Source organism: Vitis riparia, chromosome 15, assembly GCF_004353265.1.
Source record: "Vitis riparia cultivar Riparia Gloire de Montpellier isolate 1030 chromosome 15, EGFV_Vit.rip_1.0, whole genome shotgun sequence".
Classification (NCBI taxonomy): Eukaryota; Viridiplantae; Streptophyta; class Magnoliopsida; order Vitales; family Vitaceae; genus Vitis; species Vitis riparia.
This window is the reverse complement of record NC_048445.1, coordinates 708,720-733,092: the sequence shown is the minus strand read 5'-3', so window position 1 is coordinate 733,092 and position 24,373 is coordinate 708,720. Positions and strand designations below refer to the sequence as shown.

Here is a 24,373-nt window from a genome sequence, read left to right as displayed (position 1 = left end):
CTGAAAATCGTTTTCGAAAATATTATCATAGAAACCGAACCCACCGGCTCTTTTGATTTCAAATTTATGTAAACACCAGATATGAATGAAACGAAAGAGAATGACTCGTATTGATTTCACTATATAGAAATCAAGTAAACATGCACAAAATCCAAGCCTCCACTGAGAAGATGAATTATAGTGAAGAAATAAGCCTCCTATGCCAGCATTCACACTATTCACAGATGGAAGGTTACCTCCAAGAAAATACCTTCCCCACCCACCTGATGATCACAAAATCAAGTATACCTGCTATTTTGTAATGCCATAGTTGAAGTCACCATCTTCCCAACATTCTGCAATTATTCTTTCTACTCCTCAGCTGCTTATGAGCTGAGATGTGGGAACAGGAAAAACAGGAAGAACCCTTCCCATTAATACATTTTTCCAGTTAACAAGTCTAGTTATATATACAATCCATTTTTCATGTAAAGTCTGGCAAACAACAAGTGAGCAACAAAATCCCTGCAATACAACCTGGGCTGTCCTCCAAAAAATTGTCCAGCTAGGAGAATCCCATTGAAAATAAAAAAACTCAACACTGAAACAGGCAACCCATGTTCAAGTAGTATCCGATTAGTCTCAACTCGGTTTCTCTGGTTTTGCTAACAAAGCACAATGGGGGCATTGCCAGCTGGGCTGCCGCAGTTTCCACCCAAGCACTCATGGGGAACCCAAGCCACAAGGCACCACCCAGCAGCGTCCCAAAAGACACATGAATTAAACCATACAACATAGACCCAACAACAGGACAACAAAGCAGACCATAAAAACTAAACTGAATTTGCTTTAGTCACAAGTCTATCTATTACCTAGGAGATATTAACTAACCACTAAATTGAGTTTCTGATGGATGGAATGTTGTTATCAATATGCTTTTATACTTTTATACTGTCATCATGTTGAACTGAAACCTGGACAGCTGCTGTGGGATTGTTGAAATAACCGGCCCGTACCTCTGCAACCAGGTAACAAACCATGTTAAACTCTGAGGGACACACAAGGATGAAAATATCCATGATGTTTCTGTGTTTCCATACAAATATCCATAATTAAGAGGTACTGATATTGAAAAAGGGGGTATGGTTTCACCGATGTTTGATTATCAATTCCCATAAATGTCATATAGAATTTCAAATATAACAAAAAATGAAATCTAAACAATTTATTATTCCTGATACGATGTGGAAAGGAATCAAAATACTTGTATCTGAATATATAAACTCTATTCTATGATACTGATATTAGTTAATATTTTTTTGTTGTCTAATATTATTATATCATACTCGTGTTATTTTCTTTAAAAATCTAGTTTAATATGTATATTATTACCTGTTTTATCATTTGCTAAAGTTTCAATCAAAATTTCCACATTTTTTTCTCAATTTTTGTGAATTTTATTTTATTTTTACAAAAACTTTTCACTTATATTAATATTTCCATAAAATCAAAATATCAATATTTGTTCCATCGATACTGATATTTTCATTGGTGGCAACACATGTTCAAAGCTCACACATCTGATCAGTTTATCCTTCATGGCATTTTAAAACCAATTATGTGTTATTCTTTTTAGCCCTTTGAAGAACATGTCTTAGTCAAATTCTTAAAGCTACAGCCAGCATTTGAAGTTCCAACCCAGGGAGACAGGTCTAGTTCTAAAACAAAATGAAGGAACAAAATGTTCAATATCTCCATACCTCTGGACATTATCATATAGCTCAAACAGGGGAACAGCTAGCAGTTTCAAATTTTTCGGTACAGCAAAATACTCTCGTTCAGATAAATGGACAATGAAAAGCTTCTTACACTCCTGGATCGTAAAAGCATTTTCAGTTCAGGAAACTTCAAAAGAACTTGCCGCAAAAACTATAGCCATGTCATCTAAAGAGGAATTATACTCTACCTTGGGTTTCGTGATATGGGGAGGGCAGTATGGGTACATTATAGTCTCAAAATTTGGCCTCCACCAAATAGCCACACACTCTCCAATCTGCAACAAAATCCAACTAGTAATTAGACATGAATTTCCATGGCAACATAATGATATCGTAATACAAAGAGGGCCAGCATTATTTTTAAGGAAATAATAACATTCTTTATTGACAAAGAACAACGAAAAAGAAATTCAGAATGTCCCAGAAACAGCCAGAATGTGATCGGAAGGTAACAAACAAGGAATCGACTGGAAAATGATTGGATTATTTTTTAGTTCTTCAACACTTCCAGTTAACATTTCTTATTCCACATGTTTGTGCAGAGAGTAGGGGCTAGCCCTACCTCTGATACGAGTATTCAAATATTAAAAGTTCTGATGGAACAAACCTGCCAATCAGGTTGAAGTGCAAGCGAATTAGCAGCTAGTTTGCTTGACAGTTTCCTTTTCAAGCCTTCAATTTCTGCAAAAATTTTGAGGATAAAATAAGACATACAGACACGGATACACATACATAGAAGTTGGAGCATTGGATCTAAAATTGTACCATTTTCTCCAGGCTTCAAACGGCCACCAGGGAGCTTGCAAAATGTGTTTCCAATTTGCAGAAGCAGAATGTGTGGATGATTATGCTCTTGCACCTGCAAGTTGAAGCTAATCACTGAGTAAAATGAACAAATAAAAATTAAATTCATATAATGACACCGTGAAGTTCATTCACATGATACCACAGTTAGAAAACATGTTCTTGGTGAAAAGTATTGTGCTTGGGAACAAGAAATGAGCTCAGTAACAAGCAATCAGATTCATTTGAGCTGATCACATTATGTTCTACAGGGGAAATAGTACACAAAGCTACCAAGAACTCAACAAAATAAGAAATAGCTAAAAGGAAAAAACAACTAGAAGCATCCTGAACACGGTTTTAGGAGCAAATGAAGTGTCACATTACATTGGCTTTTGGAAGAGAACTAATAGAAATTATTCACCAATGGACATTACAAGGACAGGGGAGGAGTTAATGACAGGTTGGCAGACTCTGTGACTGAGGCAGTGTAGGTGGCTGAGGACCACTGTATCAGGAATATTAGCTTATTTTATGACAAGGATTTGGTGATGGTGGAGGTAATGATAATGAGAGTGGTGACACTTCTCTGTCATTCTTTCACAGATAACAAAACAGTAAATTACAAGGACCTGGCCTGGAAATTCTAAAACAAACATGGACCCTTCTCTGTCATTTTGAAATGACATGGACCTAACCTTCATGTTATCGAAACTCTTCTTTCGGTTTTATCCTTGACAAACTTCTTCTAGAATAGCAACTATAACATGAAGTTTCCAGTTAGGTTCACTGATTCCACAAGGTCTACTCCCCACCCTCTTCCAGTTAGGTTCACTGATTCTACAAGGTCTACTTCCCACCCTCATCAGGACTAGGGATTTATGTGTATGGTTGTTCTTAGCCCATCCCCTGTGAACCATAAATAATGTTAAAATCGTTAAAAGCATTTGATTTGAATTGCCTATTTCAATTTAAATGAAAAAAAATCAAGTTTCATCCATCACCTTTTAATACATTGTGCATATTTGTCAAATCGTATTATTGCAACATAGCTTCATACAAGTATATTAATAGAATAAGATATATGATGGGAGATATTCAACCCAAAAAATTTAAAATAAAGCAGGATTTAAGGTCAAGATGGTAACACTTACCAGCAGGATTGCTTCAACACTAGTCCTCATGCCTTCTTTCATGTAACTATGAATCAAAAATAAAATGATAGCAAGATGAGATAATACCAAACAATAGACATGTAGTGAAAAGATTTAGAACTTTTGTGTATAGGCCAACAAAATCATAATTCTCTTCTTGTTCGTTTTGCTTTCATAGAGCAAGACTTTGGGAGTTGTATCTGTTTTTTCTTTCTACTGTTGTAATTTTTCTATGACTTAAATTAATTCTCTCCTATTTGTGGATGTAGGCATGATAAGCTAACAACATTTAATCTCAATTGATTGGAAAGTTTGTTTTCTCATAGCTATAACCAAAATAAAGTAATTCAAACTGATTTCTTGACAATTTCCAGCATTCTCCCAAGAAGCAAATAGGAGAACAACTCCTTTTTTTTTTCTTTTTTTTTTTTTTTCCTTTTTTTTGTAGAATAAAAATAAACTACAGGTTCTAACAGCTTCTCGCTCAATCCCTATTTCGTGCAAAGGGAAGAGGGTTGGTGGGGCTGATTAGGAATGCTAGGGCCTTTCCTTTGAAAGGAGACCAGAGAAAGAAAGAGCTATGATATTGACTAACTATTTGGTACCAACTTCGAATCAATAGCCCCCTTTTTTCTCATTTTGTTTATTGAACTTGACATTTGAAATTAAAAATTTTTGAACTTTTTGTTTGGTTAAAATTAAAATGAAAAAAAAAGGGAATCTTATTTCGTTTACCAAAAATGATCAACTAAACACACAGGATGGCAGAAAGTTGTATCAGGCAAATAGACCCAACAGGGAAAAAGGTTTTTGTTTTCTCAGCACCATCACAAATAAATAAAATAAAAAAATCATTACCAACATCAATTTTTCCAGCATTTCCTTGGGAATCAGGCTAGCTTCTTTAATACAATAGAACAAACCTTATTCAATTTGACATTTCAAACCAGATTTTGAATGCCCAGTGTTCAGTGAGGACATTTCTGTTTACCAAAAATTATAGGCCAAATCAACTAATATCAGGCAAATAGAATCAGATGGGGAAAGGGTTCTCCGATCATGAAATTATACCAGCATTTCCAGAGAACCAAACGGGGGATTAACCATTTTTGTAGAAACGAATAGACCCTCATGGATTTGACATTTAAAGTAAAAACTCTTGATACCCATTATTTGGTTCCCGAGAAAACAGTAGAAAAATAATGAATCTTACTAGTTCAACCCAAAATGATGGGCTAAAGCCTAAATTCAGCTAATGTTTTAGACAGTTGATCGGGCTGGGGCCTGGGCTGAACTGAGGAAAGGGATTTTGTAATCTAATCAGCACTAAACCAAAAAATTTATTTTCCAAAAAAAAAAAAAAAAAAATCGTGGCATTACAAGGGAACCCAACTGAAACATTCGAGAATTTGACATTTGAAATAAAAATACTGAGAAACCCTGCTGAGAAAAAAAATATGAAAATTTTAAAATAAAAATAAAAAACTAGAATGTTTTTCAGTTCACCAAAAAGAATCAGCTAAAATTGGGCACATAGTAGCATCAGTATTATAGGCTCAACTGAAAAAATGATTTTAGTAATCTAATCATCACAACAGCGAAAAAAAAATTTAAAAACTCAATATTAACCGGCATTTTCTGGGCAACCAAACATGGAAAATCAACTCCTTGTTTGTATAACAGAAGAAAGCCTCACGAAGTTGACCTTTGAAATCAAAATCCTAAATGATTCTCTGTTTAGTTGCTGGTGAAATTATCTTAATCTTTTTCAGTTTACTAGAAACGATACGCTAAAACTTCGCGGTACGCTAAAAGTTCGTCGTACTCTGAATTTTCGCAGATTGCCGCATCAGCCTAATGCCCTCGACTGGGAAAAGGGTTTTTGCAATCTCATCAAAACTACAACAAAAAAAAATCATAAAGAAACAATTTTTCTCGAAATTTTGTCGCGAATCAAACAGGCAGAGGTTTTAGGGTAGGAAAAAACTCACTTCACTTTCATGCGAGCAAGACGATCGGCCACGGATGTATCCTTCTCCATCTTCGGCTCCTTGGTACCGAAGGTGTAGCTCGACAATGGGTATGTGTTCACCACCGGCGAAGTCACCATCTCTCTCCTTGCTTCTACTTCTTCTGTAGAGTCTGATTCCGATTGGCAGCCACCGTCGTTTGTTCCTTTGGACAAGAAATATGTATTGCGCCTATGAAAATACATTTTTACCCTTCATTATTTATTTATTTTGGGAATGGATGGATGGATGGATGGATGGATGTATGGATGGTGAAATAATTTAGAAAATTTTAGTCATGGAACTGTTGGGATTGTTTTCAAAAAAATATGTTTAAATTTTTTCAAAAATAAAATTTTATTTCAACCTCAAATATGAAAACAATTTTCCAACTTTCAAAATATTTTTCATATTTTTAATTAAAAACAAAAACCTCAAAAATGATTTTCTCATAGAAATTTATTATTCTTAATGTTAGAGTTAAACAAAACCTAATTTTAAGGAGAACATAAAAAGTTAAAAACAATAAAGAAGATTGGATTGTTCAAATTTAATAAAAATAAATGATACACAGCATATCCTTCAAAACATTACCAATTTTTAATATTTTATTAGTATTATTGTGCAACTAATCCGATGCAAATTATATAAAATTAATTAATTTTAGAAGAATAGGTAAAAAGTGTGTGTTGTTTTAAATTAATTTTTTCCTTAATTTTTATGTTGATAATATTATGCATTTTATCAAAAAAATAATTAGTTTTAAAGGGTATGTAACAAGACGTATATTATCTGAAATTAATTTTATTCTCGATTTTAATAAAAATAATAATTATATGAGAATCTTCCAAGGCATATGCATTAAAAAAAAATGCAAAACTGCTTTTTTTTGGGGGGGATTTTACAATTTGTTTTTTTTAAAAAAAAAAAAAAAAAAAAAAACCTCTTTTTAAAGAATTAAAAAAATCATTTGAATAAATAAATTTTAGCTGTTTACTTTAAATATTTAATTTTGTAAAAAATTATAAATTTTATTTATAGAATATTGACTAAATTTAATCATGTCTCATTGAAAATAAAAATAAATAAATATATAATTGCATATAAATTTAAAAATAAATAGATTTAGTAAAATATGAATATTAATATTATAACACAATCATGATTTATTTTTTATTAAAAAAAGGGTACTATTTTAAGATATTATAAAACATACATCCATTTTATCCATAATTTGCAATATATTAAAATAGTATTAAAAATGAATTTAAAAATATATGATTTCGAGTGAATTTAAAAAAAAATTAAAATTGAACACGTAAATAAGTCGAATCAATCTATCACTAGCATTAGGATGGATTACCTTAAGACTTCACAACCAAAATCACATACAATTTTGCATTTTTCCATCTTATTTATAACATGAGAATCATATCTTTTCACACCTTAGATAACAAATTTTCATATCTTTTATTTAATATATTAATTCTCCCGTTCACCTAGACTTTAAAAAAAAAAAAAATTAGAAGTAGAAATTAATCTGAATTTCTTGGGGGTATTAGTGTTATCATGTAAAATAACACTCTAAAATAAGATAGGTTATATAGATGAACAATTATTAAATAAATAAAAAGTTGTATTGATTTTCCACAAATCATGAATTCTATCAATTTTGATAAATGAAAAATATTTATTTATTTATTTATTTTTATCACAATGTCATTTTTTATATATATTATATTGTTGAAAAAAATGGAAATAATAATGCAAAATAAATAAATAATTGAAACTGAAAAAGGTTAATATGGTCATTTAACATTTCACTTATATTTATTATGTTGATCTTCCTATTCCGTGTTTTGATTTCACAACGGACGCCTTATGAAGAGACCGTACAGCTGAGGGAATTATGCTGTTTGGCTGCCGCGAAAACACGAGAAAGACGAAGCGAATATAAAATTTATTGCTTCACGCGAGAAAACAAAATACTGGACTCGGTATGTCAAATCAAACAGCTTGTATAAGCTGAGTTCATTTATTTATTTATTTTGAAGATCAAAACAAACACGTAACATAGTATTCAAACTTTTGTTAGTCTCCAGAATTTTTTATTTTATTTTTTTCTCGGAAGCCAAACACATCGAGACTGCATGTTGCATGGCCATGAATGTTGTTTAGTTGCCCTGATTGCTTCTAATTCATCAGTTTGAGAGATATTTTAATGAATTTATACGGTTTTGCTGAAATTAGGCAATCTTATTGTAATCTGGTGGTTGTGGAGAAGGTTTTGAATATTCTTTTAAATGCATCTGGACTTGGATGAGTATATTTGATTACTGATATAGCTAAATTAGGGCGGCGGTTTGGTGGTTGGGAAAAGTAGCTGGGGAATGGTACTGGAAAACATCTGTTGATTTTGTGGTTGTCGTCTGGTTGCATAACTTTAATACATGTAATATGGAAAGTTGGGCTGCTAAAAAAAATTGGGATGCCGCTTGACACTTTCTGGGAGGCAGACCAGCTTTGTAAGCTTATTATGATGCAAATTTCTCAATTATGTAGCTTACCTATATCATCATACTATAAGCTCAACAAGTTCATTCGACGTTTAGCAAAATTAGCACCTGGAATGGTACTAGAAATCCTTTGTCGCTGTAGTATAGTAGTTTGTTGATGGTATTTGTTGCTTCTTCATATAGCCAGAAAGTGTTTATTTTATTTTTTGTATTGGGAGCTGTATTTCAGGAATTAGGTGGATTGCCATCCTTGTTCACCTCATCTCACACAAATTCTTCGATTACATAGCTTACTATAATTTAGGTGGTGTTTGTTTTTTGGCTGAATAGAAAAAGGCAAAATATTTGACTTTTTCTATTCAGCTAAAAGTAACTTGTTAACATTATCCAATATAACTTGTTGAAATTTGGCATTCAAAGTTAGGGTTTTTTAATTTAGGAAAGTATTTTAGGAATAAAAAAGGAGAGATCATTTAGATGATTCTGTTTCCTAATTTTAAGAGAGAATCAAGCTAGATTGGTTTTTTCTTATTCAGTTATTTGTGTATATATATGTGTATGGTGTGTACCTATCATTATCAATAAAGGAATTCAGAAATTCTTCATGGTATCAGAGCCAGTTTTCTGAAACCCTAATCCCTTCTGGCCACCTCGTATTCAGGCCATCATTCATTCCGGCCAAATCTCTCTGGCCATCTCTCAATCCGACCATCTCTCATTCCGATCATCAGTCCCTGTTCTCAGAGCCAAGGGAGAAAACGCTTTCCGGTCAGTCGAATCGTCGTCAGAAAAACATTCATCGCCGGCGATTTTTCCGGCGAACTTTTCCGGCGACGGTTTTTTTTTCACACCGCAAGGAGCGTCTGGAGGAGATCTACAACTTTTCCCAAAACACCGGAGCCAGAAAACCATCCACGCGCCGCCCACGCGCGTTTTTCCGGTCGGCGACTGCATCTCACGCGCCGGCGCGTGAGGGCGCGTGAGCCACTTTCCGGCGACGCGCTTCCTACTCCAAGCTCGCCTGACGCCGACCAGCCACCCTACGTACCTGTTTCTGCCATCCAAGCCCTGCAAGTGCCTCTTTTGGGGTCTTTTTGCCTCCGCGAGCCCTCCGATCAGTTTTTCCGACGTCCTCCGGCTATTTTTCCTCAACTCCAATCCCTGCACGTGCCTTGGGAAGTGTTCTTCTACCTTTCCGGTCCATGACAAAATACGGAATGGCATCATCACAAGTATCCAGCGTCACGTCACCAGAATTAGGAGGCAGATCTGAAATTCCAAACCTTGGTGGCAGTGATTCCTCTCCTATTCTCATCACAGGACACAAATTAAATGGCCATAACTATTTACAGTGGTCACAATCTGTGTTGCTGTTCATTTGCGGTAAAGGAAAGGATGAGTACCTCACTGGAGAAGCAGCCATGCCAGAAACTACAGAACCGGGTTTCAGGAAGTGGAAGATTGAAAACAGCATGATCATGTCATGGCTTATCAATTCCATGAACAATGACATAGGTGAAAATTTCTTGCTGTTTAGGACTGCAAAGGACATATGGGATGCAGCCAAAGAAACTTACTCAAGTTCTGAAAATATTTCAGAACTTTTTCAGGTTGAATCAGCCCTACATGACTTCCGCCAAGGAGAGCAGACAGTTACTCAGTATTACAACACACTCACAAGGTATTGGCAGCACCTTGACTTATTCGAGACTCACTCATGGAAATGTCCTGATGATGCAGCAACATACAGGAAAATTGTGGAACAAAAGAGACTGTTCAAGTTTTTCCTAGGACTAAACAGGGAATTGGATGATGTTAGAGGCCGAATCATGGGCATTAAACCCCTGCCAAGCCTCAGGGAGGCTTTTTCAGAGGTTAGGCGTGAAGAAAGTAGAAAGAAAGTGATGATGGGATCCAAAGAGCAACCTGCCCCAACATTGGATGCCTCTGCCCTTGCTGCTCGGTCATTTAATAGTAGTGGTGGAGATCGTCAGAAACGGGATAGGCCTTGGTGTGATTATTGTAAGAAACCAGGCCATTATAAGGAGACTTGCTGGAAGCTTCATGGCAAACCGGCTGATTGGAAACCAAAGCCACGGTCTGACAGAGATGGCAGAGCACACGTGGCTGCCAACTCTGAGAGCACATCTGTTCGCGAGCCGAGTCCATTCAACAAAGAGCAGATGGAGATGTTACAGAAACTATTAAGCCAAGTTGGCAGTGGCAGTACTACTGGTGTAGCCTTCACTGCTAATCGAGGAGGAATGAAGTCATGGATAGTGGACACAGGTGCTTCTGATCACATGACAGGAGATGCTACCATTCTTCAAAATTACAAGCCAAGTAATGGTCATTCATCCGTCCATATTGCTGATGGTTCAAAGTCAAAAATTGCCGGGACAGGTTCTATAAAACTTACTAAAGACTTATATCTTGACTCTGTTCTCCATGTTCCAAACTTGGATTGTAATCTTTTGTCCATTAGCAAATTGGCCCGTGATCTCCAATGTGTTACTAAATTTTTTCCAAACTTGTGTGTTTTTCAGGACTTGAAATCGGGGAAGATGATTGGCAGTGCTGAACTGTGTTCCGGGCTCTACCTCCTCTCATGTGGCCAATTCTCAAACCAAGTCTCTCAAGCAAGTTGCGTACAGTCTCAGAGTATGTTAGAGTCTTTCAATTCTGTGTCAAATTCTAAGGTTAATAAAGATAGTGAGATTATAATGTTACACTATCGCCTTGGTCATCCTAGCTTTGTTTACCTTGCAAAATTGTTTCCCAAATTATTTATCAATAAAAATCCAGCATCGTATCACTGTGAAATTTGTCAGTTTGCAAAGCATACTCGAACAGTCTATCCTCAAATCCCATACAAACCTTCGACTGTTTTCTCTCTAGTACATAGTGATGTGTGGGGTCCCTCCCGGATAAAAAATATTTCTGGCACTCGATGGTTTGTGACATTCGTTGATGATCATACACGGGTAACATGGGTTTTCCTTATGAAAGAAAAGTCAAAGGTCGGGCACATTTTTCAAACCTTCCATCTTATGGTTCAAAATCAATTCAATTCCAAAATTCAAGTCCTCAAGTCAGATAATGCAAAGGAATACTTTACTAGTAGTCTCAGTACTTATCTTCAAAATCACGGCATTATCCACATAAGTTCTTGCGTTGACACTCCACAACAAAATGGGGTGGCTGAACGCAAGAATAGACATCTCTTGGAGGTTGCCCGGTGCCTTATGTTTTCCTCTAATGTTCCAAACTATTTCTGGGGGGAAGCTATTCTCACAGCTACTTATTTGATTAACCGTATGCCATCCAGAGTGCTTACCTTTCAATCCCCACGTCAACTTTTCTTAAAACAATTTCCTCACACCCGTGCAGCCTCTTCTGATTTACCACTCAAAGTATTTGGTTGCACGGCATTCGTTCATGTGTATCCTCAAAATCGTAGCAAATTTGCTCCTCGAGCCAATAAGTGCATTTTCCTAGGGTATTCTCCAACCCAAAAAGGGTACAAATGCTATTCTCCAACCAACAAAAGATTTTACACCACCATGGATGTCTCTTTCTTTGAACATGTCTTCTTCTATCCCAAATCTCATGTTCAGGGGGAGAGCATGAATGAACATCAAGTTTGGGAGTCTCTTCTTGAGGGTGTACCTTCTTTTCACTCAGAGTCACCAAATCCTTTCCAATTCGCGCCCACTGAGTTGTCCACACCCATACCGTCTTCAGTCCAGCCATCTCCTGTGACCATCCAGTCTCCCATGCCTATTCAACCTATAACCCCACAACTTGCTAATGAGAACTTACAAGTTTACATCAGGAGGAGGAAAAGACAGGAATTAGAGCACGGATCACAGTCAACATGTGGCCAATATATTGACTCCAATTCAAGTCTTCCTGAAGAGAACATAGGTGAGGATAGGGCTGGAGAGGTGTTAATTCCCAGCATTGATGATTCTACTCTGCCGATTGCATTGAGGAAGGGTGTTAGGAGATGTACAGATCATCCAATTGGGAATTATGTTACATATGAAGGGCTATCACCATCTTACAGAGCATTTGCTACTTCTCTTGATGATACTCAGGTTCCCAACACAATACAAGAGACATTAAAAATTTCAGAATGGAAGAAGGCAGTACAAGATGAGATTGATGCACTTGAGAAGAATGGGACGTGGACTATCACAGATTTGCCGGTTGGGAAGAGGCCCGTGGGGTGCAAGTGGATTTTCACCATAAAATACAAAGCAGATGGATCAGTCGAGAGATTCAAGGCTCGTTTGGTAGCTAGAGGGTTTACACAATCCTATGGAATAGACTATCAGGAGACTTTTGCTCCTGTTGCAAAACTGAACACTATCAGGATTCTTTTCTCATTGGCTGTCAATCAAGATTGGTGCTTGCAACAACTGGACATAAAAAATGCGTTTCTAAATGGTGACCTAGAAGAGGAAGTCTACATGGAAATACCACCTGGTTTCGAAGGAAGTATGGCAAAGAATCAGGTTTGCAAACTCCAAAAATCCTTGTACGGCCTTAAACAATCTCCCCGAGCCTGGTTTGATAGATTCACAAAAACAGTCCTGAAGCTGGGCTACAAACAAGGTCAGGCTGATCATACTCTATTTGTCAAGAAGTCTCATGCCGGGAAAATGGCCATATTGATAGTCTATGTTGATGATATTATTCTATCTGGGAATGATATGGAGGAATTACAGAATTTGAAGAAGTATTTGTCAGAGGAGTTTGAAGTTAAAGACCTTGGAAATTTGAAATATTTCCTTGGTATGGAAGTGGCTAGATCAAGGAAGGGAATTGTAGTCTCTCAAAGAAAATACATACTCGATCTTCTTAAGGAGACCGGTATGCTTGGATGCAAACCAATTGATACTCCTATGGATAGTCAGAAGAAACTTGGTATCGAGAAAGAAAGTACACCGGTAGACAGGGGGAGATATCAGCAGCTCGTCGGGCGCTTGATTTATCTCTCACACACTCGGCCAGATATTGGCTTTGCAGTGAGTACTGTAAGTCAATTCATGCACAGCCCCACTGAGGAACACATGGAAGCAGTCTACAGGATTCTTAGATATTTAAAAATGACACCAGGGAAAGGTCTATTCTTCAGAAAGACAGAGAATCGTGACACTGAAGTATACTCAGATGCGGATTGGGCAGGAAACATCATTGACAGGCGGTCCACTTCTGGATATTGTTCTTTTGTCTGGGGAAATCTTGTTACCTGGAGGAGTAAGAAGCAATCAGTTGTAGCCAGAAGTAGTGCAGAAGCTGAGTACAGAGCTCTTGCACAGGGAATCTGTGAAGGGATTTGGATAAAAAGGGTTCTTAGTGAACTGGGGCAAATGAGTTCATCTCCAATTCTGATGATGTGTGATAATCAAGCAGCTTCTTAATGTCCAATAAGCATAGCAAAGAACCCCGTGCATCATGACAGGACCAAGCACGTTGAGATTGACAGACACTTCATCACAGAGAAGGTGACTAGTGAGACGGTTAGATTGAACTATGTTCCTACCAAGCACCAAACCGCAGACATCCTCACCAAAGCTTTACCTAGGCCTAACTTTGAAGACTTAACTTGCAAGCTGGGATTATATGATATATATTCTCCAGCTTGAGGGGGAGTGTTGAAATTTGGCATTCAAAGTTAGGGTTTTTTAATTTAGGAAAGTATTTTAGGAATAAAAAAGGAGAGATCATTTAGATGATTCTGTTTCCTAATTTTAAGAGAGAATCAAGCTAGATTGGTTTTTTCTTATTCAGTTATTTGTGTATATATATGTGTATGGTGTGTACCTATCATTATCAATAAAGGAATTCAGAAATTCTTCATAACTAAAGTGAACTTGTTATTAACACATCTTCTCCTCATGGCTGCATTTTCCATTGAAACAATTAGGGCAGAGACCTATGATGCATTTTTTTTCCCCTCAACAAACCATAATTTTGGTTTTGTAGGTGAATTCTCATTGCTGTGGGGATTTCAGGGATCAATGGACAACAAGTATAGGGACGAGGTTCATGATTGTGTGATCAAGCTGGTTAGCATAATTTTCATTTGGTTCAATTTTATTTAGCCTGATATAGAAACCAGTAGGACAAGTGACTAGATTATTTTAATGGCAGAGGGTTAATCCTCAGAGAAGAAGTGAAAAGGTTTACATTGGTTGTGGAGCTGGGTTTGGAGGTGACAGACCATTGGCAGCACTCAAGTTACTTCAGAGAGTTAAAGAGCTAAACTACCTTGTGCTTGAATGCCTAGCAGAGCGGACCCTTGCTGAACGCTACCAAGTTATGGTGTCTGGTGGTGATGGCTATGATTCTCGGAGTGCGTCTTCATCTGACCAATTGTTTCCTTTTTTTGTTATGCTCACTACATTAAATGGTTGATGTGGTTTTGGACAACCCAATGCTTTTTCTTCTTGTTTTTTCTCTCATAGTTTTCAATGATGATGCAGTTTCAGATTGGATGCATGTGCTCTTGCCATTGGCCACAGAAAGAGGAACTTGCATAATTACCAACATGGGTGCAAGTAAGAAATTAACAACTTTGAACTATTTTATGCAAACTGCAATTGGTATTCTGTTTTTTTATTTTCCCTTTTTTTGGGGGGGAAGTGGATCCACCTGGTGCTCAGGAAAAAGTTCTGGAAATAGCAAGCAATCTGGGGCTTAGTATCACTGTTGCTGTGGCTTATGAGGTTGCTTTAGAAAATTCAGGTATTTCTTGGACATCTATGAAAGGTGCTGAATGAATTTAATCAATATTTGAGGGCATTTCGAGATGCCAACTTTTAAATCATCCTTTTTCCAATTGAGTTTGCATAATTTGATATTATGCACAATCTTTTTTTTCTTCTTATGAACTCCTCAAACTTACAATATGATCATTTTTCCCTCATTTGCACATTCAGGATTGGAATCCCCACCTAAACAATCTTATATTATGGAAGGCGTAAGAATCCAGAACTCCTGTTCATACTTTTTGTTAATACTCAATGTTATTACCTGCTATGTTGTATTCACTCACTGTTCACTCCTTTTTCTTGGTCTCTTTTCATTGCATTTTATTCACACAAACATTTATTAATGATTATTAGTGAGCACTGGAAGGTGCATAAGCACATGCTTGCTCATAAAAATATTTGAGGGATGCAAGATTTTCTCTTTTATTCATTTAGTATTTATTTTTGTTGGTTTGGGCACCAGCTGATGAGAATTGAGCCAGAACACTTGTTTCCTCTTCTTAATGTCCAACTCTTTGCTTATTTATTTTTAAACTTCTGTTCTATGAAGGGTAAAAGCACATATCTGGGAGCAGCTCCCATTGTTGAATGCCTGGAAAAGTATCAACCAGATGTCATAATTACTTCACGGGTTGCTGATGCTGCCTTGTTTTTAGGTCCAATGGTATGAACTATTATTCTCTCCTGTCGCATTTTGTGTTTTTGAGATTTCTGCAATATATTGCCATGCTTTTTTCCACTTTCTGAAATTAGGTTGGCATTTTCCTGTCAGGCCTGTGGTGTTATTTCTTGCTTGTTATATTGTTTCTTCAAAAAAATTTTCACTTGGTTAACTTTGGCGTAATTGTTAGTGTACATCAATGCGTTAAGCAATCAAATATGATGATACAGTGAAGTAGACTTCGGAATATATTAAATCAATGATGAACATTACATTTTTAGAAAAGGGTGTTTTCTACTCTAAAAATGGATCAAGGATCGAGCACATATCATCTTTTCAACTCCATTGTTTTGGAAGAAGCTTGGAAGTTGATTCAGATTTGTGTTGATATTCATGAAGGAAAAATTATTGGAACTTCATGCTACAAACCAGAAAGGTCATATAAGCAATAACAACAAATATTTCAATAAAATTTTATTTATTTTTGTTTTTTGATAATCGCTTGAAGAATGGAATCTCTGAATTGTATATGGCATTGTGAAGGAATATAGTCATTTTGTTCATTGCTTTGTATCTGCATGGTTAGATTTATGAACTAGGTTGGAACTGGGATGACATAAATCAGCTGGCACAAGGGTGTCTAGCTGGTCATCTTCTGGAGTGTGGCTGTCAACTCACTGGAGGATTCTTCATGCATCCAGGTGTACTTTTGTTTTAACTTTTAGCAACTCTATTTTAGCATGATCGCTACCTTCTTTAGGTGGTAATCTTTGTTTTCTTGTAATGCAGGAGACAAATATCGAGACATGTCCTTTCCACATCTCCTTGATTTATCACTTCCTTTTGCTGAAGTTGGTTTTGATGGAAAAGTATACCTAGGAAAGGCAGAGGGGAGTGGTGGGGTGTTGAATTTTAGTACTTGTGCTGAACAACTTCTTTACGAGATTGGGAACCCAGGTGCTTATGTTACCCCTGATGTGGTAAGTTACATATGGAGATTTGCATGACTTGAAGTTGTCATGGTCGAAATTAAGTATACTAAGGAAATGGGAAATGGAGAAACTAAACTGAAATATATTTCCATTAAATTAGGTAATAGATGTTCGGGACGTTTCATTTCAGCCATTATCAAGAAATAAAGTTCTCTGCATTGGAGCAAAAGCATCTGCTGATTCAGTGCCTGATAAACTCTTGCAGCTGGTTCCAAAGGTAACTTCCTGTATTCATCATTTTAAATTGTTTTACCTCTGAAACCTTGTGTGTTTGCTCTTTTAATTGGGAGGATCTCGATCCTTTCTCTTGTTGTGGCCCTTTTGTTTTGTGCTTGCCCTTATATTTTTAATGCATTGGCCTAGCTTTTAACACCCTGTTAGTTGTCTATGTAATTGTCCTTAACTGTAGTTTTTGGGACAAAAAGTACTTACGAGGCTAAAATCGACTGTCTTTGCATTCCCCATGATTTACTGCTGATGTTCCATTTATCATTGTAAAGCTTGTTTCTCACCTGAGATGCTTCTCACTTTTCCAAAGTAATTTTTTCTCTACAGGGCTATTTTCCATTCATGAGCATTTATTTTTCACAAATACAGTCTATAAGACATTACAGTTAGTTTCCATTGGTTCTGGTTTTCTAATTTTTCGAGTTTTCAGGACTGTGGATGGAAAGGATGGGGAGAAATATCCTATGGAGGATATGAATGTGTTAAACGTGCTAAAGCTGCTGAATTCCTGGTATATAAAATTATAGCATTTATTTTGTGTTTTTTTTCTTAATAAATATTGTGTCACTGATAATTAGATGTGCTGAATCTAATAATTTCTGATTCTCTGGAATGACAATCATTATAGAAACTTCTCTTTGAAGGCTTCAGAAAAAACATGAAGTTAATCAGTTTAACTAGTAATGTTATTCTTGAAGTTATAATTCATTTTTTTTCCTTTATTTTCTTTTAGGTTAGATCATGGATGGAAGAAGTATTTCCCGGTGTTAGTGACCACATACTTTCTTATGTGATTGGACTTGATAGCCTGAAGGCCGCTAGCAATGATGATGACACTTCATTGTGGAAGGCTAGTGATGATATTAGGTTACGCATGGATGGACTGTTTGAGCAAAAGGAACATGCAGTTCAATTTTCTAAGGAGTTTACAGCTTTATACACAAATGGACCAGCTGGCGGTGGGGGTATCAGGTCAAATTTTTTTATCAGATCTTACATCAGTTTTCATCTTTAAATCAGAATCGGGGTCATGCTTATAGAACCATCACTGTGAATGAGATAAGTTAAACTTTCTCAAATAGGCATAAATTCTTAACTGTTAATAAGTTTTTCAGGTTCAGATTCAGCTTAGCTTGGTTTTGGTGGGCTTAGATTAAACTTAGCTGGGTGTTGTTAGATTCTTGGGTAAAATGAGACTCAATATTCACTGAGTTAAATAACTTAGATATGACTAATTCCTAAAAATGAATGAATTCCACATTGATAAGGGTCTTCCTATTGGTTGTCCACTATGAAAGAATGACAATTGCAACAGATGCAGTGTATTTTAGCTGGCAATGATATTTGACTAGGAAAATATTTTGGCAGTTAACTGACAAAGCTTTAAGCTTTACTGTGGCCACCCCTGTGTTGCTGCCTTAGGCTTGTTAAAGCAGCATGAGCTGGACTTCAAGCTTGGGCTCATCTACAAGTCTCATGTTGATCTCAGGCTTAGCTCATAGACACAGCTCTCTATAATACTCTTTATTTTGTTATTTATATTTTATTTTCCATAAAGTGAGCTCCTTGTTCCACTGAGTCATGGGGGAAAAATGCAACATTAAATCAGGAAACTGGGAGAGTTCCAGGTATGCATGCACCATTTAATCGAGTGGTAATTAACACTATAATTGTTGTTAAATACCAAAGATGACCATCCTAATAGTTTGAGCCATTTTGGCTTTGTTTCGTTTCCAAAAAATTTTAAAAATGTAAGGGAAAGAAAATGGAATGGAAAAATAGAAGGAAATAAAAAATGAAGGAAAATAAATACTTGATTTGAAGTCAATAAATTATTTTTTATACGCTACTTTAAACTCATTTCGCTTATTTTTTTTATTCTATACAAAGATTAAATAATTTGAAAATACATAAGTTTCTTACTGATTTTAATTATATTTGATTTTCTTCACTATTTTTCATTGTAAAACCAAACATGAGAAAATTGTTTTCCTTAGCAATTCTTTTCTTTTCTTCGTACTGTCCTAGAACCAAACATAGCCTTTGGGTTCTAATATTTGCCTAGGCTACATGATTGAAAATATCAGACTCATGTTTGTGTAGTTTTAACTTTAAACTGATAAGTCTCAATTTTGCAAACTTCTTGGTCTGTATTTCCTTCTTTTTCATTTTTGATCCTATTCGCCTGAATACTTTTTTCACAGTATCTGTTAATGTCATAATAGTTCTTTTTGTTTATAAATGCAGCACTGGACATAAGAAAGACATCGTTCTTGAAAAGAAACTGGTATGGCTCTCTCTGACTAATTATCAGGGAAATGACTTTTGAGAAATTTGTTTTGGCTCTTTTTTCTTTGGGATTTTCTCTTTATTCCAAACTATTACTTTGCACCCTATTACCTCCCCAAACCAATGCTATTGTTTCATCTTGTCATTGTTTTTGGGCAATTTGATCATGTTTTTTATCTAATACTTTCAGTATCACATGGTGCACAAAGAAGTTCTAAATTAAAAAGGATTGCTTGTTGGATAATGCAGGTCAGACGAGAACATGTTTTCTGGCAAACTGGAGTAAAGCACAACAAGATGATGAACTCAAATAATCAGGGGGTCGGCATTAAAGAAGATCTATTGGAAATCCATGTCTTGCAAGAGCCAGCATTGCTGCCAATGGCACAAGAACATCCCAGTGACTTTTGGTCATCAGAAATTGATCTTTTTCCTGCTCCATCAGGCCAGAAAATTCCTCTCTATAGTGTAGCCCATAGCAGGACTGGAGACAAAGGAAATGACTTGAATTTTTCCATCATCCCACATTTCCCTCCAGATATTGAGAGGCTGAAGATTATCATAACACCTGAATGGGTAAAAGCAGCTGTCTCAACTCTCTTAAACACATCTTCATTTCCCGACTCTGATGCCATCAATAAGAGAGACAAATGGGTTGCTGAACATGTTAAGGTAGAGATTTATGAAGTAAAGGGTATCCATTCTTTGAATATTCTGGTCCGAAATATTCTAGATGGTGGTGTAAACTGCTCTCGAAGGATTGACCGGCATGGGAAGACCATTTCAGATTTGATATTGTGCCAGAAAGTTGTTTTGCCACCATGAGTCAGTGGGTTCAGTTAGCCTGTTGGATTTCTCGTATGGGGTGGACATCCTGCAGTTCTCTTGTACCTTTCCTCCTGTCTCTGTTCCTTTGGTATATGATATCCCATATACCTCAAAAATAAAAAAATTTCCATTCAGAAATGTATTAGAAATTCTGGACTACTTCATATGAAAATGTTGTTCCATCAAGTACATTATCCTTTACCCTTTAATGCAATGCATTGGTTTACAATGTTGAAACACCTTTTTTTTTGGGGGATATTTCCAGGGGGTTGAGACAGCGTGAGTCTCCTTATTCATACTGTCCATGAAGAAGCTTAGTCAAATTCAATAGAGGGCTAGGAGATGGGGCTTTATCTTGGGTTTCTAGGTGGGTGATAGAGGCAGTGATGGACTAGAGATGATCCAACAGCAATTGGAGTATCTAATCTGGTCTTTCATGCGATTTGAGACGATACTCAGTATGAAAATTAGTCTGGAGAAAATCGAGCTAATTCCAATCAGGGGAGTTGATAATGTGGAGGCACTAGGCTCTCATGGGGATGTAGGTTGTGGAACCTACTCACTACATATTTGGGTGTATTGAACATGGAGGAGAGATTTCAAAGAAGACTTGATATGTGGAAGGGACTATCTGTCCAGAAGAGGGAAATTTATCTTTGATCAGAAGGAGATTGTTATCTAGTATATATCTGCTTCTTTCCTAACAAGTAAATTTTTGAAGACAGGAATAATGAATTCTTTGATTAATTTTTGGAGATGGTGTTGCCGTGGAAAGGCTGAGCATTTTAGGCTAAAAACATGAGGAAAAATGAAAAGATAATATCGTGTCATAAGCTTTGTATAAGTCTGATACATAACTTCTGGAACTTGCTTACAAAATCAAAATAAACGGAGAACATACAAGAATGGCATTACGATTATATGGTCTGCCAACCAGACGAAAAATTGGGAGGAAGTCAGAAAAACAACAAAAGAAGCATAGTGTGTACGCTCGTGTTTGTGCATTTTTTAGGATTGCCCCTGTGTCTGGTCAGGTTGGTCATGTTCTGGCTCTGCTTCTGCTTCTCCTTCTGCTTCTGCTTTTGTTTCTGCTTCTGCTTTTGCTTCTGCCTCTGCATTTGAAGCAGCTTGTTTCTTGTGTGTTGCAGCCTCAAGAACATGGCTGTAATTGCCTTTCTCCATGAAGAGCTGGGAAAAATGGTGCTTGCAGTAGAGGACTCCATTCAAAGCAGCATAGGATGAATGTGTGAGGGGACAGCCCCCATGAGCACACTTGAAGCATGACTTGTGGTAAGATTCTCCCTCTAGCGTCACCTGTTTGTCAAATGTCATTCGATGAGTCATTTTTTGGTTGGGCCATTGCCATTAACCTTCATTTGGATTCGGGAAAATTTGAGGGAAAAAAAAACACAAGGAAAAATTATAAAGAACAAAAAAGGTAAGGAAAATCTGAAGAAAATTTCTCTTGCTTGGATGTTGATGACGTCAACACAAAAAATCAGAAGGAAAAAGAAATGGGGTTTATTGTAGGAGTACAAACCTTCTCCAATGGGTACACTGTCTTTCGACAAGCAGAGCATTTGTCTTGGGTTCCGGAGAACATAGAAGAGAGTTTGCTAGGAGCCCTTGACTGTAAAAGATTTCAAAATCCATACGCTTAGTATTAATGGAAGAAAAGAAAATGATAGAAAATAAAATAAAGATGTGTTTGGACGTCCACCAATATTGAAAGAAAAATGTCATAATAGACTACTAACATGTCATGCAACTATTTTTTTCATATATAAAATTAAGAATATTTAAGGTTTGTTTGGGAGCGGTTCATGTGTAGAATATTTATGGTTTAATTCAAAAACATGTTTGATCAATTTTTGATTGAAAATATTTTATATTTTTGAGGAATATGCCAAGAACTTTGGCCTGAGAACAGTGGAGAACCATTTTTAATAATCGTCTCTAAAACTGTTTTTGAAAACTATTTTCTTGAATTTTGCCAAACATGCTCTATGTGACATCCAGAACCACCCTAAAGAGGCAAACACATGGATAGAAGGCATAGAATTGGGAGTATCAAATATGTACCAGCTCATGTAGCTTGTCAGCAGGCTTCGCAGCTATTCATGCAAAACCATAGGAGTTAGCTCATTAAGAAAAAGAAACCCAGAATGCCAAAGAATTTTTTTTAAAAAAAGTCTCACATGTTTGAAAATTCTTGCTGAAATTGCCAGACTCCTTGAACAGCTGCTCAAAATGAGGTTTGCAGTAGAGGACCCCATCCATGGATGAGTAGTTGCTCATCTGCAAAGTAAAACCCACTTGTTATATCTCATAAAATTTTAAACCCTGGGCTGGAATATGCCCAGAATGCAATTTACGTAGATATTGATTTTCGTAAAAATTAAAAAAAAAAAAAAAAAACGGGGGAAAAATAGGCTTAGAAGAAACATACCACAAGGGTGCCTTTGCAATGGCTGCATTTGAAGCATGTTTTATGATAAGATGCTCCATCTGCAGACAACAAATCCACCACATAAACAGTCTTATCACAAGCCTTGCATTTATCCAAGGTTCCAGTGAATGCCATTTTCCTTCTCTCTTCTTAGAAAAAAAGAACCCACAACTTAGAAAGCCGGTTAATTCAACCAAGAAACATTAACATCAGACTCTTCATCAGAAATGTTTACACAATCGAAATTGAACAAAGTCTCCATTTTTCTACTCAAAACTAAAAGTGGATTGTATCCCACCAATGAATGTTGGACACGTGATTGGAGATGGATGTTACAAGTTAAACAATGAATGTTAATGCTCTAAATGTGGGCATAATCCGAATGAAATGGGATGAGAAAGAAGATGTTTTTGACTCAATCTGAGGTTGAAATTGAAATGAGAAGGCCAAGTGTTTAGCCATTGATGCTGTGGTAGTTATTTCGGTTGAACAAGTTTTAACGGTGATACTTGTTCTAGCTTTTAGGGGTTGTACCTGGGGAAATGGGCCCAGACCATTTGCATTCATGGGCCTGTTCAGGTTTGGTAGGGATGGCAGTCGGCTGCTTGGCTTTGTAGATAATTTTTCTAAAAGCCATTTTTTGTTATGTAACATATTATAAAACCAAATCATTCTTGATTTGGTTTTTAAAAACATTTCAATTAGAATCAGTAAGTCTTGAGGACTAAGGAGACAAAAAAAATTTCAACTTTTTGGCTTCCAAAGAAGTCCATGTTGGCGATGCTTAGACCAAAAGGGTCTCAATATTTTACTTAAAATGGATCATATTATTGTGCCATTATGCATTAAATATGATGAAAAACTTTAGGATTTGTATGACATTAAGTAGTTTTTAAGAATAATTGTTAGGAGCAAATTTCAATTGTTTTTAAAAACAAAATTATATTTCAGAATACAAATATGGAAAATAATTTTATTATTTTATTATTTTATTATTTTATTATTTGTGAAGATATTATATATTCATGCATAACACACAGTTTTGAACGTATTATTCAAGATTTTAATTATTTATCAAATATTTTACAAAAAAATAATTAAAAATATTTTAAATATGTTATTAAAAAAATAACCTTTTTTTTAAATTACATTTTAAAAGAAATGTTGTGTTTTTAAAATTAGAAAACTACTTTGAAAAGTTGTTTTCAAACGTGCCCTTAATAAAGACCCAGTGGAGTAATAAAAACACGCCACCAAACACATGATTGAAACTTTGGCATGGGGACAGAGTGCCGTGTCTGGGATTATTTTTATAACGAATGGAGGAGGTTGTCCCACCTAACTCCCAAATGCGTCTGCCCATCACGCGCTTCAATCCGAATTTCCCATGGAATATCCCTAGCATAAATCGAGTCCCCCATCTACCTGTTGGCATTCTAGTAATTTCATCCCAAAGAAAAATGGACCTCTCACGATTTAATTTTCTCAACTCCCCAGGGGAGAGAGAAAACGTTTTTTTTAAAGGGCAATGATCTATTTTTTTTTTTTTTCCATATTCTGTACAAAACATTAATATTAAAGGGATTGAAAATAATTTTAAGAACCTAATTTTAAAGACACTTTTTAATTATTAAGTTAATAACTCAAATACAGAAAATATATATATTTTTCTTATCAAGAAAAATAAAATTTTAGTTTTATATTTTAATATCTTTCTTATTTTTATTTTATTTTTTAAAAATTAGATTTCATTGAATAAAAAATCTAAAAATTAATTATAGGTATTCAAGTAAGAAAGGTTCCAAGATCTTAAAAATGATAAAGGTTTAATCAAGAAATAACGCATGATGAATATGTCTATTTTTTTTTTTATAATTTTTAAAAACATGGAAATAATATTTTATTTTTAATAATGGTAAAACCAT

At 35.8% G+C, this 24,373-nt stretch overlaps 3 protein-coding genes across 5 annotated transcripts; 1 reads left to right on the top strand and 2 right to left on the bottom strand.

Moving 5' to 3' along the window:
- Positions 1-324: 324 nt before the first annotated feature.
- On the bottom strand, positions 325-5,855 carry LOC117931626 (pre-mRNA cleavage factor Im 25 kDa subunit 2). The gene is made up of 7 exons (XM_034852618.1): positions 5,686-5,855; positions 3,695-3,740; positions 2,523-2,616; positions 2,365-2,438; positions 1,946-2,032; positions 1,740-1,852; positions 325-995 (listed from the first exon to the last, which is right to left on the bottom strand). Exons 1-7 carry the CDS (start codon positions 5,802-5,804, stop codon positions 926-928), a joined length of 603 nt encoding a protein of 200 aa, XP_034708509.1. The 5' UTR covers positions 5,805-5,855; the 3' UTR covers positions 325-925.
- A 1,727-nt stretch (positions 5,856-7,582) lies between these two features.
- On the top strand, positions 7,583-20,236 carry LOC117931619. 3 transcript variants are annotated; one of them, XM_034852607.1, is made up of 14 exons: positions 7,583-7,700; positions 14,243-14,296; positions 14,382-14,583; positions 14,714-14,788; positions 14,874-14,975; positions 15,170-15,210; positions 15,552-15,665; positions 16,249-16,363; positions 16,452-16,642; positions 16,755-16,871; positions 17,313-17,393; positions 17,616-17,854; positions 19,130-19,169; positions 19,421-20,236. In XM_034852607.1, exons 2-14 carry the CDS (start codon positions 14,249-14,251, stop codon positions 19,994-19,996), a joined length of 1,941 nt encoding a protein of 646 aa, XP_034708498.1. In that variant the 5' UTR covers positions 7,583-7,700; positions 14,243-14,248; the 3' UTR covers positions 19,997-20,236. The 3 variants fall into 3 exon arrangements, with proteins under 3 accessions (XP_034708498.1, XP_034708497.1, XP_034708499.1); XM_034852606.1 differs by having other exon boundaries at positions 14,214-14,296; XM_034852608.1 differs by lacking the exon at positions 14,874-14,975 and having other exon boundaries at positions 14,214-14,296.
- A 565-nt stretch (positions 20,237-20,801) lies between these two features.
- Positions 20,802-22,742, bottom strand: LOC117932488 (LIM domain-containing protein PLIM2c-like). The gene is made up of 5 exons (XM_034853755.1): positions 22,449-22,742; positions 22,198-22,297; positions 22,082-22,113; positions 21,540-21,629; positions 20,802-21,313 (listed from the first exon to the last, which is right to left on the bottom strand). Exons 1-5 carry the CDS (start codon positions 22,581-22,583, stop codon positions 21,008-21,010), a joined length of 663 nt encoding a protein of 220 aa, XP_034709646.1. The 5' UTR covers positions 22,584-22,742; the 3' UTR covers positions 20,802-21,007.
- Positions 22,743-24,373: the final 1,631 nt, after the last annotated feature.